Below are 18,581 nucleotides of genomic sequence, written 5' to 3' on the forward strand. Positions count from 1 at the left end.
ACACTAAGATTTCAGTGATTAACATAATAGTTGCAAGTATTTGGCATTTTAGACTCATAATTCGTGCTATAATAACTACGTTGTAAACAAAATGCTCAAAATTGATTCATGAAAAAGTTGTTAGGGCAATATCAAGCAAGCAGTAATGGAAAAAAGTGTAATTCCATTAACTGAATATTGTTTTTAGACACTATAACATTTTAGGCCTACTTTTCCGTAAACCACGAGAACAATGTATGTGAAAAAAACAACACATATAAGTGAGGCGCCGAGTATACAGTAATTGTAAGGTAAAGAAAAGCTCGGTCTCTAAGGTCTGGAGGTCCGGAGTCCGTGAGCGCTGACAGTCTAGTGGCGCGGCCCACGGATAGATCGAGAGGGCGGGCGCTGGGGTTCCGCCGACGGTGCTCGCATGCATTAGTCGTATCCCCGAAACCTTTACAACGCGAACAAAGCTCGTGGCATCCATGACGGTATAGGAATTGACGGTGAGGTAACAAAAAAACTCGTGGCATATCGGATGCGCATCCGATGACGGTAAAGAAATTGACGGTAAAGGATCTCGTGGCATATCGGATGCGCATCCGAAGACGGTAAGGGAATTGACGGTGAAGGATCTCGTGGCGTATCGGATCCGAAGACGGTAAGGGAATTGACGGTAAAGGATCTCGTGACATATCGGATGCGCATCCGATGACGGTAAGGGAATTGACGGTAAAGGATCTCGTGGCATATCGGATGCGCATCCGATGACGGTTTTATATATGTATATACACATATATGTATTTAGTTTTATACTATGTAATTTGCAAGCTCTAGTGAACTCACTCAGCTGTTTGACATGGGGGAGCACCCCCCCCCCCCCCCCCCCCACCCCCACAACCCCCACAACCCCGTCCTTCCGATACGTTTTAGCCAGTGCATTAGGGGGTCTCCCAAACCCCCTGTCCTTCTGACATGTTTAGCCAGTGCATTGGGGGTTTGGGAAACGTGTAAGGGGGAGTCATTTTGTGTCTCTTGGTCTTGAAACTCACAAAGACAAAATCTTCGAAATCTGGATACATAATAATTGATTTATCGCTAACGAAACCGCCTTAGCTGATTTGTGATGCGAGTTGGGTCATAGCAAGATGTATATTGTGGTCCTTTAAATCGTCTCAGAAGGACTTATTGAGTCCTATCATAGCCCTCTAATGAGAAATAACCGAACCAACTCAAATGAATGAGTAACTTTGAAACATGATCACAAATAACTCTAATACAGAAATTTAACAAATCAGATTTATTTTCATTTTATGAAATATCGAAGTGTTGAGTATAGTGGATTAATGCAACGTCAGTAATGATAGCCTTTATTGCTTATTGTGGTAATTAACACTAATTACCATACTAATGCTAATTACCATCAGAGTAAATAGTTTATTACCTTAAAATACTTTGGTAGAGAGTTTAAGCTATTGGAGAATGTAACCATTGAAAAGGTACATAAGAGTTTATACACGTCATTGCTTGCTAGTACACTATGTTCGAGTTTCCTTATTTTGATTGACAAAATAACAGACAAGAATTGTACATCTAGTTTGGAGCAAAGTAAAATGCCTGTGCAGAAATTTTGCCATAAAACCCATTACGTTCAAGATCTATTGTAAAATTGATAAAGAGGCAAATGGCTTATTTCAACCAAAGCTGGACCCATCCGGACAGTGATTTAGATTTCAATCTGTCACTTTAGTAAAGCACTGCCTAAGTGGTCAAACTTGAGCTGAAACAAGTAACATTCTACGTTGTAAACATAATGCTCAAAATTGATTCATGAAAAAGTTGTTAGGGCAATATCAAGCAAGCAGTAATGGAAAAAAGTGTAATTCCATTAACTGAATATTGTTTTTAGACACTATAACATTTTAGGCCTACTTTTCCGTAAACCACGAGAACAATGTATGTGAAAAAAACAACACATATAAGTGAGGCGCCGAGTATACAGTAATCGTAAGGTAAAGAAAAGCTCGGTCTCTAAAGTCTGGAGGTCCGGAGTCCGTAACTGTGACGGTCACGAGAGTGATTTGTCCTTACGGATAGATCGAGAGGGCGGTTTGGGGTTCCGCCGACGGTGCTCGCATGCATTAGTCGTATCCCCGAAACCTTTACAACGCGAACAAAGCTCGTGGCATCCATGACGGTATAGGAATTGACGGTGAAGGATCTCGTGGCATATCGGATGCGCATCCGAAGACGGTAAGGGAATTGACGGTGAAGGATCTCGTGGCATATCGGATGCGCATCCGATGACGGTAAAGGAATTGACGGTGAAGGATCTCGTGGCATATCGGATGCGCATCCGATGACGGTACAGGAATTGACGGTGAAGGATCTCGTGGCATATCGGATGCGCATCCGATGACGGTAAAGGAATTGACGGTGATCTCGTGGCATATCGGATGCGCATCCGAAGACGGTACAGGAATTGACGGTGAAGGATCTCGTGGCATATCGGATGCGCATCCGATGACGGTATAGGAATTGACGGTGAAGGATCTCGTGACATATCGGATGCGCATCCGAAGACGGTACAGGAATTGACGGTGAAGGATCTCGTGGCATATCGGATGCGCATCCGAAGACGGTACAGGAATTGACGGTGAAGGATCTCGTGGCATATCGGATGCGCATCCGAAGACGGTAAAGGAATTGACGGTGAAGGATCTCGTGGCATATCGGATGCGCATCCGATGACGGTAAAGAAATTGACGGTAAAGGATCTCGTGGCATATCGGATGCGCATCCGATATGCCATGTCATCAATGCAGGGTCAAAGATAATTGACTTTGAAATAAGCTCAAATGCTTAGAAATAAGTGTCGATGTCCGACTGTCACGTGACTAAAACGTCATCAATATCTTATGGAAATGACCTTGTGAGCTATAAATAGTAACTTCGCGCAATGCTATTGTGACAATCCGACACCAATACTTTTTTGCCCCAATGTTGAATGTATCCTTGAAAATACCAGCTGCCGATTCCAACAACCATCCTCGGTAGTACTCGCGAACGCCCGGAATCAGTATGTGCTGCAGTTTGAAAAGTTTGGGTGCAGGGTATGATAATGATAATAATAAACATTTCGACATCTGTATATGGAATGGATGATCAGATAACAAGAAAAGGAAGAAAAAAAGAGAAAACTGTGGCAGATTCACCGGGAGTCGAACCTGTGACCTGCCGATTCACAGTCGAACACTCTAAGCGCTGAACCGTCAAAGCTGGCCTTTTGGGAAACCAACTCTGAATAGACCTCATGATAGATCATACCCTCAGGTCGCTTTTCAATTTTTGTGATGAAATTGATTTCTTCCAAGACATGGATGCACCATTCAACATGAACTCTGGTACAAAGCTAAAATGGTTAAAGATCTCGTACTCTTATCTCTGAAGTCATAAAGGAATGGAGGAAGACAAAATCGATTATCACATCCATAATTTATTGAAATACAAACTAGACAAAAGAACATACATGCAGGCTTATAGTAAAACAATCGATCAATCCTATCCCATCTGACTGTGAGGGTGCCGAAATAAACCTTTCTCACTAAAGTGGCCGTACTCTCAGAATATCAGCAACGTATAGAAAATGAAGTGTGCACTACATTCGGAGAGTCCATATAGTCAAATTTTGATTCATTACACAATCTAAAATAAATTAACAATCCATAATCAGATATGAACAAACGAAATAAGCTACACCAAGGTCAAGTTGTGTGACGAGAAGTGAACTCTCCGTGAAGGTAACTTGACTTTACTGCAGGAGACAACTGTTACCTACTGATCTTGTTATGAACAACCAGACCTACAAGTTGACCACTTTTTCCCACCAAATGCACCAATCTATCTTCCTGAGGCAACTTGAACAATGATATCACAGAATTTCGTCTTCCAGGTTCACACAAAACCTGCAGGGAGGACAAATAACAATCTGCAGGAAGACCAAGGCACAACCTACTGAGAAGACAATGTCTGTTGTAAAGGAAGACAATGTCTATTACCAGGGAAGACCTAGTCTGCTGGTAGAGAAGACAAAGTCTGTTGCCAGGGAAGACAAAGTTTGTTGACAGAGAAGACAAAGTCTACTGCCAGGGGAGACCATGTATGCTTCCAACATTTGCACATCAAACACATCCCTCCTCTTTCACTTGTGTTTCACTGGCAGTCCATAACAAACGGGGGCAGATCCCACCAGATATGGCAGCTTGCATGTTTCCCTTGCTGCCGATATGAAGTCTTGTAGGCAAGAACCTGGTTCTGCATTCAGCCAAAGAGACAGCAACTGCTCAGCAAAGATGTCGATGTCTTTGTCAGTGATGTCCCAAAGATTGCCCAGCACAAAATACCTGAAACAAAATAAGGGGAATGATGAGAAATAGGAAGGGATGACGGGGGTTTCAATGGCACACTGGTATTTTGGTAGAAAGTAAGTCTCGTGCTCATAGGTCAAGAGGTGTAGGCAAAGGGAGGTTCAACATCTACCGTGGATCTCCATAGTGAACACCTGTAGGTAGGGCGATGATCGACATCTACCGTGGATCTCCACAGTGAACACCTGTAGGTAGGGCGATGATCGACATCTACCGTGGATCTCCATAGTGAACACCTGTAGGCAGGGCGATGTTGTCTACATTTACTTCCACCTCAGCAATCAGAACACACTCTCCGTTAAGAAAAGCACTGGTCAGTATCAAGGGCTCCACATGTACTGCAGAGAGGTCTCCATGCACTGCAGCTGGATGTACTTACGCTCCGCCCAGGAAGTAATGTTGTATTGTTCCAGTTCCTTCACAGACTCCCTGAACAGTGAGGGCAGCACTGCTGCAACCAAACAGAAGGGAAGCAGCCCGGCACTTGGTCGTCTGCAGTGTGTCACAGGCCAAGTACTTGCGGCCACAACCGTGCCCCGAGTAGCTGCAACAGGATATGGTAAACTGTGTGATTAAGAGAACAATGAAGTTCTGGCACAGGGCCTATAAAGCAAAGACAAGGTTGACCCGCAACCAGGTTAAAACAGTTGCTGCAACGTCACACATGTACATGTTTGTACAAGCAGGTTATTAGAAGAGAGTGTGATGATGTCATGAAGCACCACTGATGAGGGTGTTTAGACTGAATAAGAACTACCTACAGGAAGAGATCATAGTCAGAGACGGCAGTCTTATACTGCTTCTGTGTTGGTTTCACGCCACTGATCCCGAGCCATTTGTATTCTCTGAAAACATGAAGCAGCGATGTAAGCATGTACAAAGCTTGAAATTATGGCAAAACCAAACGCAACTGATTCATGAATATGGACGATTACACAATGAAATAGCCTAATATTGAGTTTATAGCAACTCTATTGAGTATTGCCTGTCCAGTCTCAAGACCCCAGCAAAACAAACATTATGTGAAAGTTTGAGTAGAAAGCACCACAAGCGATTTTGGGACCGGTTTCTATGTATCAATCTTTTTTTATCAAATAAGTAACATGATATGTGTACTCACGCAAAAACTGGCAAAAGCCTTTTCTCGGTCTGAGCCAAATTACCATCTGGATTCAAGACAAAGAAGCCTCGGTCTTGGTCCACCCCGTTGTTGAAGACATTGTCTGCATCGAGTTTGGCCTGAGTGAGGAGGGCACTGAGGGTATGGAGGGAGAACATCCTGGTGACTGGGTGACCATGAAGCACCGGCAGGCATTCAAATGGCACCCTCTGCAGCAGCTGGAAGATATAATAGGTGCATAAGCATAAACAAGCAAGAATTGGCCCCTGTGGCCTTCTGTCAATCTCTCATGACATGATGAAAATGGTTCTTACCCTGTCCAAGACCAAGATGACCGGCTGTCTCTTCTGTTCCTTGTCGACGAGACGTAGAATTGATGGTTTCTTGATGTGTGTCTGTAGCCAATCTGGTACCTGGTGTGTCTGTAGCATGTGAGCTGCACCAATCACGAGCTGCAACACAACAAAGAATCACTCAAACTTCTTTCAGAGAAGCCCATCACTGCAGAATCTTCTGTTTTCCTTGCATGATACACACAACTAGGGTGCAAAGCTGAGCACAGTGTAGGCCAAACGACATCAGGACTAAGCTGTGTGACACCATCACTGGCCAATATCTGTTTTGTGATTGAGTTGGGTCGATGGCCACCATCAGGTGCTTGTTGATACCTCAAGCAGCCAGATGCGAACCCCTACCTCAAGAAGGTGCCTGTTTCCCTCCGCGACATCAACATCTTCACAGCTCTTAATGCCCTCCTCTTGGAACTTCCTGGCCAGGTTTCTTACATGGCTCCTGGAATCATCATCGACGAGTTGTCCGAGCAGTAGGCCCTTCCAACTCCCAAACCAATCATTCTCTATGTCATAGACGAATTGCTGGAAAATAAGACATTTCAGTTTCAGATAAGGGCCTTGCTATCGAGCCTCAGAGGCACACTGGTTGAGATGACCAACAGTCGTTTTATAACAAGCACTCGATACACACCCCTGGCAGTGAAGAGTGCAAGTCAGCATAATAATATCTGCAAGTGCCTTTACCTTTAGTTGATCACATAATTGCTTCCTCTTGGTCCACCAGTTGTAAGGATTGGACTCTTCCATCGACTGTTTACTTTTGTTCAGGACGATGTCTTCAAAGTAAGAGAGGTCATCCCTGGCCTGGAAGAGAACAGAACACTTGAGCTCTGTGATCCTCATAAAGATGACATGATTAGCACCACTCTAGGAGCAATCACGACACCATGCATTGCAAAACAATGATGTGGTGTCAATTCAAATGCTTTGAGCCGCAAGAAAATTAGCTGAACCCAAGCACCGACCAGTAATAAAGCCAAATGACATAGTGCCAGCCCAATATTATCTCAAGAGACATCTCCTTTGACCAGATCTTACAGTGTTAGAGAATCCAGGCAGCCTGATGACGATTGGTTCTTCTCCCTTCTGAAGCCTTGTCAGGAAGAGTTGCAGCTGGCCGCCGCTGGTTGGTAGCTGGAGTACTGATAGCTGACAGATGACCCACTCGGCCGGCAGTGATGACACGAACGTCTTGAGGTCGAGTACATCTTTACAGAAGAGAAGCTCCTCAGTCACGTCATGCTCAAGAGACATTAGGTCAGTCGTGTTCATCTTGTCTCGGACAAGCCGTCTGGCCAAGAAAAACGGAGTCATTTTACACGTTATGCAGAAAACGTTAATAAATGTAAGTTCCAAGAACGCTTCATACCATACAGCTGTCTCACAGAGTTTAACATCTACTCCCCGGCCTCTTCTGGAAACCTTTACGTGTATGTACCAACCAAGAACAAACAGTGCCAGGCCAGTTGAAGTTAAACAGAGAGGCACTGGCCTGCAACCTTTTGGTGACAAGTCAGATGTTCTTACACTGCGCTCCCCAATGGTTAGTCTCGCTCAAGTCATCAGCTGGGCTTCTTTTTGACTTCTTTCAGTGATTGGCAGTGATTGTAACTTCAAAAGCAGGACTGATGAATTTGAAAGCAATTGCATGTTGCAGACTAAGATGTTTGACACTTACCTTCTCTTCTTGCCACTGTTCATAATATGCTGATGCCTAATGGTTGTGTTCATAGCTTCAGACAGATAGTAGGCCGTCTCCCATCGGTCCTCTCCGTATGAACACAGCGCCAAACCCTGGCAGATGTTACGGTATTCAGCGACGGATGGGAAGTGGCGTAACATGTCGAAACCATACAGCAGTTGATCTTTCATGCCATTCGATGGCAGCAGTGTTTGTGGGACTGAAGCTGGAAGAAATGATGATGGCATGAAATTGACTATTGTGACTTTGTCTTCATATTCAATGGATGGTCTTTCAGCCCAAACTATCATAGAAAGATTCAAAGGGATAAAACTCGACGAACCCTGATGCAAGCTATTCATTAGATACAAGTCACAGTACAGGGTTGGCTCTGTGAATTTTTTCTTCCTAGCCACTTTTTAGCCAAGTCGCTGCCACTTTTAGCCATATTGAGTTCGCTCTAGCCATCTTTGGGGCTGACCCAGCCCACAGTGTGCGAGAATGGCAGCCCGCCAGTACTGAGACTAGCAAATCAACGAACGATTCGAGGAACACGTGACCGGAGACTCCATGGCAACGAAGCGAGCGGGAAACTAGCCGATAATGTATGCGCAAGGCGACCAGCAGCGCCACCAAAATCACTGTAGCAGCAACGGGTAGAACTACAATGCAGACGATAGCAACCACGTGTGATAGCGCGGCCGCCCGCAAATATGATAAAGTTTGACTGACTAACGATTGTCCTTGGTGCATTTGGTGTGGAAAAGGATCTTTTTGATAGACTTTGATCAATTTTGGCACAACACTATTACTCTCTCACATTCGCAAGTGACGAATATGTGAACGGTGCACCAAGCCTGCAGTGTCAGCCAGATATTCATGATGCTTAATGTGCTCAGGTGAGGAAGTCAACAGTGATCATTTCAAGACCAGATTGTGGAATGTGATAGATAATGTGAAAGATAATACTCACCACCTTTTTTGTGTGCGTTAGTTTTTGCCATGTTAACGTTGGAAACTGCCTCCGCGGGCTGTACTGCTCTCATTGCCCTCGCTATTTCCCTCTCAACGTTCTTTTTTCGTCCACATCTTTTAACCCTGCCTTTCCCACTCACATCATCATCACTATCTGCGGCACGACAAATCTCGATTGACTCGTCAAGCAAAGGTGTGCGACTGTAAGATAGTTCATCACCCCAAACATCTGTCCTTTCCAAGTCCTCATTGATCTCATTCAATAAAGCTTCTTGTACATCATCAGCGATGACGTCTGCTTCTACCTGATTCGTCGCTGATCGGCATTGTTCTTTAGCTCCGCCTCTTGTCCGACGAGGTTGAAGTGGCGATGGAGACAGCTTGGCAGCACGTGCCACACACTTTCTCCCACGTGAGGCCTTCATTGTTTTTGGAACATGAGTTTCAAGTGAAACAGTCTCCACCATACTGATCACATTATCAACGCATACATTTTCATCCTTCCTGCCTTTCCTCCCTCCCGAGCCCTTGGTTAACTTTGCAAGACGAGGTTCAGCGGATAGTTTCTGCCTTCCCCCAACCATACCACCTGGCTTGTTACATTCGTTCACTATCTCAAGTGGCAGGCCCTTTCGTTTCCCAACACTGCAAGGCCCTCGCTCAACACAAAACCCTTCTTGTTTCACACTTCCAGCACCACTGGGCGAGCCACTATCATCAACTGGCTGATTCTTACCTCTTCGAATACGATCAGTCTTTTTGGCAGTCGGTATACTCTGCTTGCCACGGCCACGGCCCCTTCCAGTTGGTTTCAATGGACTAGCGCAGGCAGGATCAGGTTCTACAGTGCCTGGTGCTGATGACTGTGAATCTGACCTGAGACGATCAGAGTGAGACATGAACAGTTCTGCAGTTGGTTGCAGACAGTCAGCACTGGTAACCGCTGATGCTCTCTTGAGCACCGGGATCCTTTTAGCCAGCCCTCGGCCTCGACCTGTCTTCCTCTTCTCACTGACTGGAGAGATGGGCAGTGTATAAACATCCTCAGAAGCTATTGAAGCAGGTGAGCTAGTTTCAGCGTCATCATGAGTAGCAGCCCGCTTTGCCTTAGACTTGGATCCCTTCTGTTTGCTCCCACTCCTCTCAGGTAAGGGTGCCTCCTCATTCTCTACGCGATCAAACGCAATCACCTCAGCCACTTTACACGACTCCAATGGCTCCACTCTAACCCTCGCTGCTTTCCCAGCCAGCCTTTTACGAGAAACTGTCTTGATGCCGGGAGAGGGTGGCACATTATTATCTTCAAATGAGATCGCCATGGCTACTTTACGGACTGACGGCTGAAGTGGCACACGCATGGCTTTGCTCGTCACCTGTCGAGCAGTGCTGACTTTCCTCTTGGTTGTGTTGGAGGCAGGCGTGCATCCATCCTCGTCATCACTACTCGCCATCAGTAGATCTAAAGCCTTCCTCCGTGACACACTGCTTGGCGTCCTGAACACCTGCTTAAGCCCGGCTAATGCAGATATATCAACAACGCACGGTGTCTTATCTGATTGAAAAGACACAGATTTCTTTTTTATATTTCCCGGTGTTTTCAAACGATTCGTACTTGTCTGTGTTGCTGGGGTGACTGCGGTCAATGCAGGGCTATCTTGATTATTCCTCTTCTTGTCAACAGTGTTACGAACGCCTCTGGCTTTGTTGTCAAGAGAAAAAACATTGTCCGTCTCCACAAAAAGGACTTCATCGTCTGCCGAGTCCAGATGTTGGATGACTTCGTCCATCTTCTTTGAATCTGGTGAGTTTCTACATCTGTTCGCTGGTTCCTCACTTCCTAACTGCATCGATCTTATTCCATCTACGAGATCATCAACAGCACCACCTACTGGTGTAACATGGAACTGTTGTAGGGTGTCTGATGCAAGGAGATAGGAAACCTGTGCAACCAGGTGAGAATTGACGCCCATATCAGGGTTAGTATCTATGGCAAGAAGTTCCAAGGCCTTGTGAGCCCAGTCGGGGAACTCTCTAGAACCAGCAGACAAGGCCGAGAGACAATGTTGAATACAGAGCTTAACCTGCTGCAATGTCAAACAGAAACCAGCTGATTCATGCTCAGGTTGAATGTCCTTCTTTCCACCAAAACCAATGTTGTCAAGTTTCATGAAACAAACATTAACCTTTGCTTGGATCTTGGAAAGTAGTTGCTGGCAGTCGATGAGGTACTCATCAGGAGCAGGGTAGCCAAACATAGAGAAAGTGTCTGAGAATGCCAAGTAATGATTAACCCTCAACAAGAGTAACACGACATCCTTGCAGTAACTACATGTACAATCTGGTGGACAACGATACAACTCGATCGGTTGTGGTACATCACGATAAAGGCAAGTAGATTCAGGTGTAGAGAGGCCATCAGCCTCTTCGTCACAAACAAAACCGAAGCATTCCTCCTCCCTCGGACTTGCTGCTACGTCTGCCGTGTCATCTTGGTCGGTTTCCTTGACATATCCGTCGGGAAAGTTCAGGATTCTGTGGGACACTTGGAGCGAGAGCTTGGCATCGTTGATCTGATGTTGGAGAGCCTGTAGCTTGGTCTTCCCGAGTAGGAACTGAACACACCTGAAACAAAACAATGAATACGATGAAATATTGGAGTGTGTGGGCTCTGAGCCTGCCACCATGTTGTGCTGTACTCACAAAGTTCTATAAGCCAGAGAGTACTTTCCAAATCATGAAATAATCCCATTTCAGACTGAAACTCTCATCAAATTGCAGCAGAGATTATAAGAAATCATTGAAGGAATGTTCTACCTTTTTGGTAATGAGAATGCTAGAGCGATATCGAGGCCTTCTTTGAGGTAATATGTGCTCTGTCTGACTTCCCCTGTGCGTACCATCAGGGTGGCACATACATGGAGAGAGGTGAGCAGGTTGTCCAACGAGGTCCATTGCTCAATCAGCGATGTGTATCCTGAAACAGAGCACAAGAGGAGGTTAGTGTTTCAGCTGTGGTTATGTGGTGTTGCTTCCAGTTCCGATCACTAGCTGGTCTTCCTGGGCTCAAGTGTTGCTCTCAATGAGCTCCTCTGCAGACACAGACTATCTAGTTTAAGTGATCGTCAAGCGCTAGATACCGGCTAAGGTCAGGTAAAAGCAAGCCACCATTACTATTCATTCGCTACAAACAAACTAATCACACCATTTGCAAAAGATGTTCGACCGACGATATTACTGGAAAGAAAGTAGATCTCGAGACAAGTTAAAGAGAGAAAGATAAATACGCACTCGGCTGTTTTCCAATGTCTACTTCCAGTTTCTCAGCATTCCATCCAATGAGAAACATGACCACGTATGAGTGATGCATGACTGCCTCCGTCAGGTGAGTGAGTGGACTCGTCGCATTACCGTACTCAAAGTCCATCATCTTGGGATTAACACCATACTGGTGCAGAGGTAGGGCCAGGTATTGGGCGAGCAGACGATGGAACCAGCCTAGGAGAGACCTGTCAGCCCGTGCATCGATACAGAGACGTGTCTTCAGTTGGTTGACTTGCTCGAGTAAGGAAAAGCCTTCTGAAACCTGGAGCAGAAAAGGAATACCAAGTCAAAACCTTGAATGTGGTGTAGCTGAGCTTATACTGTTTGTTTCAAGTTTGGTTGATTTCATTTCCTGCATTAAGGCATTTACATTTTGCAACACGATTGCACTCTAGCAGGTCATGGGTGGTCATCAATCAAGCTCTCAGACCCGAGTAATGATGCGTCCAGTATTGTTTACACGCATAGCGGATGGTGTTTGATTTGAGGTGTTGGTGAGGAAACCTCATACAAGTAAGCCTCGCCACTCTTCAAGCTTACCTTGCCTGTCACCAGGTAGAGCTGCGCCTGAGTCAACAGAAAAACGTGGATGGCAGGAATATCCTTGTCTGTGCCTACAAGGTCAACTCCCTTCTCCAGCGCAATCATCTCAGCTAGCAACACTCTGGCTGCTTCAAACTGACAGAGATTGGTGAGAATGATGACACGACGTGATTCCGTCCGCATCAATTCAGCAGTTTTCTTCCTTGACTGTTTCAGTAGAGATGACAGCAGGCTGAGGCAGTGTAACTCTTTGATGGGCTGAAGACAGAAAGAGCATTGAAAGCTGAATGAAACCAATCAAGCCTACTACATGAAGTGGATCTCGAGGTATTTGACAGTTTGAGCTTCAAGCACATTTGCTTGTCACTAAAGCAGTAGAATGATATGCCCTCGGTCCACACTCATTTACAGTTGTCCACTTGACTTACGTTTTGAGTGAGGGCATATATGGCCTGGGTTATGCTCAACACCTCCAGAATCTCGTTGGTGTAGTCAGTCACCTCGACACGACAGGCCTCTGTTGCGTATTCCAGAGCTTTATCGACTGAGCAGAGGAGTGTGTTCTGTTCATGGAGTGTCATGAGATCACAGAGGCTCTCTTCAAGAGATTTCGTCTTCTGAGAGGTTGTAGGTTTGCTGGTATTGTCTGCTTCCTGAGGTGTGGTCCCACTTGATTCTTCATCATCCTGGGGAGGAAGAAATCAATCAGAAATAAGATGGCAGCTGCTTTTTAACTATTCCTGGCATATGAGACCTTGGGTACTTGCTAAGCTTGGGGTATTGCAGAAGGACAGAGGTCAGAAGAAAACACAAAACATAACAACCAGGAACATATGCAGGGTTTGTGTACATGTAGCAGGGCTAATTGTAAAAAGAAAGAAAAGATTACCATGTTTATGTTGCCATCTTTCATTTTGTTGGCCTTCTCGCGGCACTTCTCAGAGATCTTGATGATGTACGTCCATAGGAATGCCTTGGCAAGTAGAACCAGACCACTGTTTCCTCTCTTTATTGCATCGTTCAGGAGGACAATAGCTTCATCCAAACACTCGCACTGTTCACTGAAGGCAGCGATAAAGATAGACATCAACTCCAAAACAAAACCTTGTCAAAGGTGAGCTGAATTAAGGCTCCAAAATGCTGATTCTTGGCCCGATTTCCAAACTTTAAAGTTCCACAGAGAGATGGGGCATACATCCTTTCATTTCTGTTGTAAAATGAAACCATTTTCAGGCTTAGAAAACCAAAATCCTCCAAATCTTAGAAAAGTTACACCCAAACATGAAATGTGCGTGGACAACATACCTGCAGTCTCCCTGTTCCCCCTGCATCCACAACTGCTGAGCTTTAGAGATCAATATGTTGGCTCTCTTCTCTGGGTCCATGACCAGGACAAGCAGCTCACTGATCACAGTCAGGGCTTCTTCAACCATTCTGCAAGGCAACCAGAAAGCAGACTGGATATGTCACCTACTCATGGTTGAAAGAGGTCTACTCAGAGGAAACCCAAGTCTGCATTCCTGGGTCTTTTACTACTGAGCTTTGGTAGAAACAGTTTGTTAAGGTAGAAATGCTTAGTTTTTACAGTCCTCTTGAGGGAGGGGAGTGTGAGATTCCTCTTAGTACTCTTGTGAAATTGTTCAATGATTCTTTAATTGATCTCATTGTGCTACTTGAAGCCTAGCGGTGTTGCGAGCTAGAGCTAATTCATTACCTGTGGTTATAGGTATAGACGTGAAGCTCTTTCTCCATCAAGTCAACAATGTTGACATTGGTCAGGTCACAATGTTCGCCAAGAAGTGCCTGGTGGAATGTCCTGAAATAACAAACAATATCAGCCTTGCCTTTCAAGGTCTCATACATCTACATATCAGTATAAAGGTAAGTCTATCAAGGTGTTACTTTTCATATACTCGCTACAATATAATACATACATGTAAGCTATAGCAGGCCATGTGTAGTGTTTCGAAACAGATACCTTACCTTAGTTTGATCGTGTTCCTGTATTCCTCTGCCTGGTTCATCACTTGACGTTTGATCCTGTACCAGGCCTCAGCAGCCACACCTGAACGACTTGGGTCAGCAAGAAAACCTTTCACAAGTGCATTCATTGCTTTCTCAGTTTGTCTCGTTTGACGCAGGCTATCACTCAATGGTTCGAAGACATGCCAGATCCAAACACTCGTCTGAAACATTGAGAAAGTTAGCAAGGCTAAATGCTGGTTGGTCTTTGTATCCTTGAGCAAAACATGTCACCTTAACTTGCTCCTTTGTTTGAATGAAACATGCAGACAACATCCATGCTGCCTTGGAGGAGGAATGCTGCCTTGGAGGAGGAATGCTGCCTTGGAGGAGGAATGCTGCCTTGGAGAAGTATTCCCCAAGTGCAGAGAGTACGCTGTTCTGAGCACTTGCTTGATGTCACAAGGTCCTAGGATACTTTATGAAAGACTGACTTACTTCTCTTTTGCTGCGCAGACCTTGCTGTGATGTATCGTTTTTGATGTCCTCCCAGAATTCCACAGCCAGTTTGTAAAACACTATCGCCTCCTTGTACAACTCACGATTGTAGCAACATCCTCCGAGGCGATGAGCGACATAGATGAGGATGTGATATCTCTGCACAACGGCAACACTCATGCCATGGACGGAGATGTCGTCCAGGACATCTTTCATAGTCTTCAGCACCTCAACGCAACTGTCAACCTTCGCTGAACAGTCAGCATTTGAAACTGAAAAGAAAAGCAACAAACACGTGATAAAATGAAAATCCAAGAAGGAAGTTTCCTGTTGGTGTAGAAAATTGGTCCTTGATCAGTCATGCGCAACAAAAGAGTGAAGTATTTATCATTTACATGTAAGAGTCTTTCTGACCATCTTCCTGCCCATTGTAGTGCACTTGGTGTGGATGGTATCACTACACAACTACTGCGTGCACCATCAGATTCTTTTGCTCACAGAGCAAGATTTAGCTGTCAGAGAAAGATTGCTTTGATTGCCAACACTGCTAATACATGAAACAGTTAGAGCCAGGTTGTATTTGTCTCATTCACATCCCATTCAACACCTAATACGGCCAATAATACCTTTTCGTTGTTTTGACTTGATTCGACCAGATTCCATATAAAGCAGAGAAGTGGACACATCGACTATCCTCAATGCTGTCGTCTGTAACTTCTTTACTGCACCTTTGTCACTAGCTGAGTTCACTTGATCAAGATACACCCATTTCTGTCGCTGCAATATGTCTATAGTCACTCTGAGTAACATGTCGAGAGGTTGCTCGAGACTCTCTGGTATTGAGTACGTCGTGGCACCCAACTGACCATAAGTACTCTCGATTTGAACCTTAAGCTGTAAGAGAGACTCAACGATGGTAAAATATGTCCTTGGGCCGAGGGCAGATGGGAAGCGAATCAGTTCAATTGCTGTTGAAATATCACAAGCAAGCTTCTTCTTTTCCTCCACAGAGCCATCTTTCGTGGATATTGAACTGAGAGAAAAAGAAGCCTCCAAGAGTCGACAGCTCGCACGATAGGCGGCCGCAATGCTGGCTTTCTTCTCGTGCACCTCGTTTAAAAACTCGGAACAAATCTGGCAAATTTCTCTGGCGAGGTTGAATTTACCATTGCTACTAAAGTGGCGGATTTCAAACTGCTGTATTTCAAGTAAAGCGTGAAGGTGGTCATCAAAGTCATCTGAAGACTCATTCAACTCCTGCAGTTTATGCTTGAGTGAGCCCACTACACTATCGAACAAGTCAACTGCCAGTGCCACAGAGTTTGTCTCATCACTTGAATCTGGGAAACTGCAGTTTTTATACAAACTCATCACTAAAATTGCTTTTTGGACTAGGATATGAGGAGTTTGCATGTTGATGGAGTAAAACTTGAGTGCCAAGGTGTACACCTGGAAAAGGACATGCGGGGCCGAGTCTCCACCATTTCTGACCGCTATATTCCACAGCATTGCATGTATTGTTCCAGCGATCGAGAATATTGTGGTCTGTTGGTCTGACATGGACTTGACTAGTGGCTCAATCTGGACATGTAAGAATTCTGACAATCGAAGAACATCGCACAGAGCACCCTGAAAACAGATAGGAGGCTTTTAAAAGTTGAAACTTCTTTTGGCTATTTCAAATGAAGAACAATTTGCTGTGGTCGAGTAAGATGACACTGCAGGTTAGCAGGTTGAGAATGAGTTTCCTCCAATCATTTCTCGCCCAGGAGAGACAGTTAACTTAGTCAGAGCATGGTATTCATGGTAAAATAACAATACCAACCTTCTTACTGAGCTTGTTTATGAAATGATAAACAAGCTTAGCAATGGCCAGTGGTTCCTTGGGGCTCTTGAGATATTGTTGTGTTTCTGTGATGCACTGACAACACAAGTGGACAGAATCAACAAGTTGGTGGAAAAGGTGCGGAGGCCAGGTGTCGAGAGTCGAGATGGCCGCATGGAGATATCTGGCAGCAGAGTAGGCATAGCGTTGGAGGCTCGTGTCAGGCAGGTTGCTCTTGGTAAGTAGAAGAGGTGATAAGTACTCCTGAAAAATAGATTTACCATGCAGATTCAGTACTTACAACAATATGAAATATGAATTGCGAAACCCTTCATTCAGGGGTACAGTCACCAAGTCAGCTTTGTACCGGTCGGAAAAAGTGGTTCTGAGCCACCAGCACAACAAGTCAGCATCAAACAAAGCCTGAGGACCGAGTATGAATTGTGGACGTGTTCACTTGGTGTGGTTGCGTGTGCTGTTAGACTGACTATATGCCATAGGCCTAGGCCTAGCCAATAGTCTTAGGCCTACACTTCAGTCTACATGCATGCATGATCATGCATGGTCTACACTGACACTCGTATCGATGTTTGTTACTGTCCACAACTGTGTCGTGGTTTCATGTCGTTGTCTTCGACTTTATTTCAAATGGTTTTCTATTTCAAACTTCAAACTGTACTGTACATGCACTTGTAAAAACGTTAATTTATGCATGTATTGTAATGTAAGTACATGAAATTGGTGACGCCCCCCACCGTATTAGGAGAGGTGTAAATACTAAATGTACACAATGATCTTATTTGTCATTTTGGGTAGGCCTATAGCCTAGTACATGTAGGCTGGTAATACTAATAGTCACATCTTTTATTCTCACTTTCAAGTCCCGGTGAACACTACCAAACACTCCCTTCTTCAAATTGTCGATGAAGCTTTCTCCGGACATATTCACAAATTGAATCGACCGCGAGAAAAGAAAAAAAGACTGATGAAAACCACGGAAAATGACCTTTCCATGCGTTTCATTTTCGATTTTTCATGTTTTGTTCAATTCGAATATCGCCGCTTGACGCGGTGTCCGGTGGTTTCGCTCCCTGACCTTTTCGCCCCCAGGCCCAGTCGTCTCGCTCCAAATCGAAGTCACTTCGAATCGATTCTTGAAGAGTTCTTCAGAAATGACTTTGCCACTTCGATTAGGCCATGGGAATGATTAATACGGGTTACCGTCCGAGATATTTAAAAAGATAATGAGGGTTTTTTTCATTTTTCATCATTCATAATCGGATGATTTACTGGTCAAAACTGTGTAGTGCCACCTATCGCGTCATCCTGAGTAAGGGCGAGGAACGAGGCCGGTCCACAGCGTCCAGAGTGTAACCTCGTACACAAACATTTGAACAAGGATTGAATCGGGGACGCAAGCCCGAAAATGCCGTTCCGTCCACGACAATTATCATTTAATCAAATCGATTCAGTCCTCAGCGAATTGTTGTTTCACTGAGGGTACTGTACCAGTACCATGAACCAGTCTCTGTAATTAGTGAATAGAGAAGACCAAATTCTATTCAATTCAATTTGATTTATTCTCCACTTAGTTAAAAGTACAGAGAAAAAAACAAATAAACCGATCTAGTTTACAGTGGCAGTTACAACATAGTCAATAGTCGATCAAGAGGTGACATGGAAAGGGGTTGAGATACAGACCGATCGGATGTCTGCTGACGTCACGGCTAAGCGGCCGCCTCAGCGCCACCACGCGGGGCCTAATGGTATTAAGATCAAGAGGCGACAGCCGCTTGGATAGCTCCTGGGTGAGTTTACAGTAGGGTCCTACACGTAGGATAGGTCCCATGGGTAGGGCTAGATCCAAAGATACTCGGCCCCTTTTGTTGACATC

At 44.8% G+C, this 18,581-nt stretch overlaps 1 protein-coding gene across 1 annotated transcript; it reads right to left on the reverse strand.

The window, feature by feature from the left end:
* Positions 1–3,462: 3,462 nt before the first annotated feature.
* Positions 3,463–17,735, reverse strand: LOC135497747 (uncharacterized). Its single transcript, XM_064787593.1, has 22 exons — positions 17,562–17,735; positions 16,688–16,951; positions 15,489–16,491; positions 14,863–15,134; positions 14,386–14,588; positions 14,117–14,218; positions 13,708–13,836; positions 13,292–13,463; positions 12,831–13,088; positions 12,400–12,660; positions 11,827–12,121; positions 11,353–11,512; positions 8,537–11,160; positions 7,561–7,789; positions 6,921–7,173; positions 6,567–6,686; positions 6,225–6,404; positions 5,844–5,981; positions 5,530–5,747; positions 5,171–5,254; positions 4,789–4,953; positions 3,463–4,385 (listed from the first exon to the last, which is right to left on the reverse strand). Exons 1-22 carry the CDS (start codon positions 17,628–17,630, stop codon positions 4,184–4,186), a joined length of 7,401 nt encoding a protein of 2,466 aa, XP_064643663.1. The 5' UTR covers positions 17,631–17,735; the 3' UTR covers positions 3,463–4,183.
* Between the last annotated feature and the right edge of the window lie 846 nt (positions 17,736–18,581).

Source organism: Lineus longissimus, chromosome 13, assembly GCF_910592395.1.
Source record: "Lineus longissimus chromosome 13, tnLinLong1.2, whole genome shotgun sequence".
NCBI classification, from domain to species: Eukaryota; Metazoa; Nemertea; class Pilidiophora; order Heteronemertea; family Lineidae; genus Lineus; species Lineus longissimus.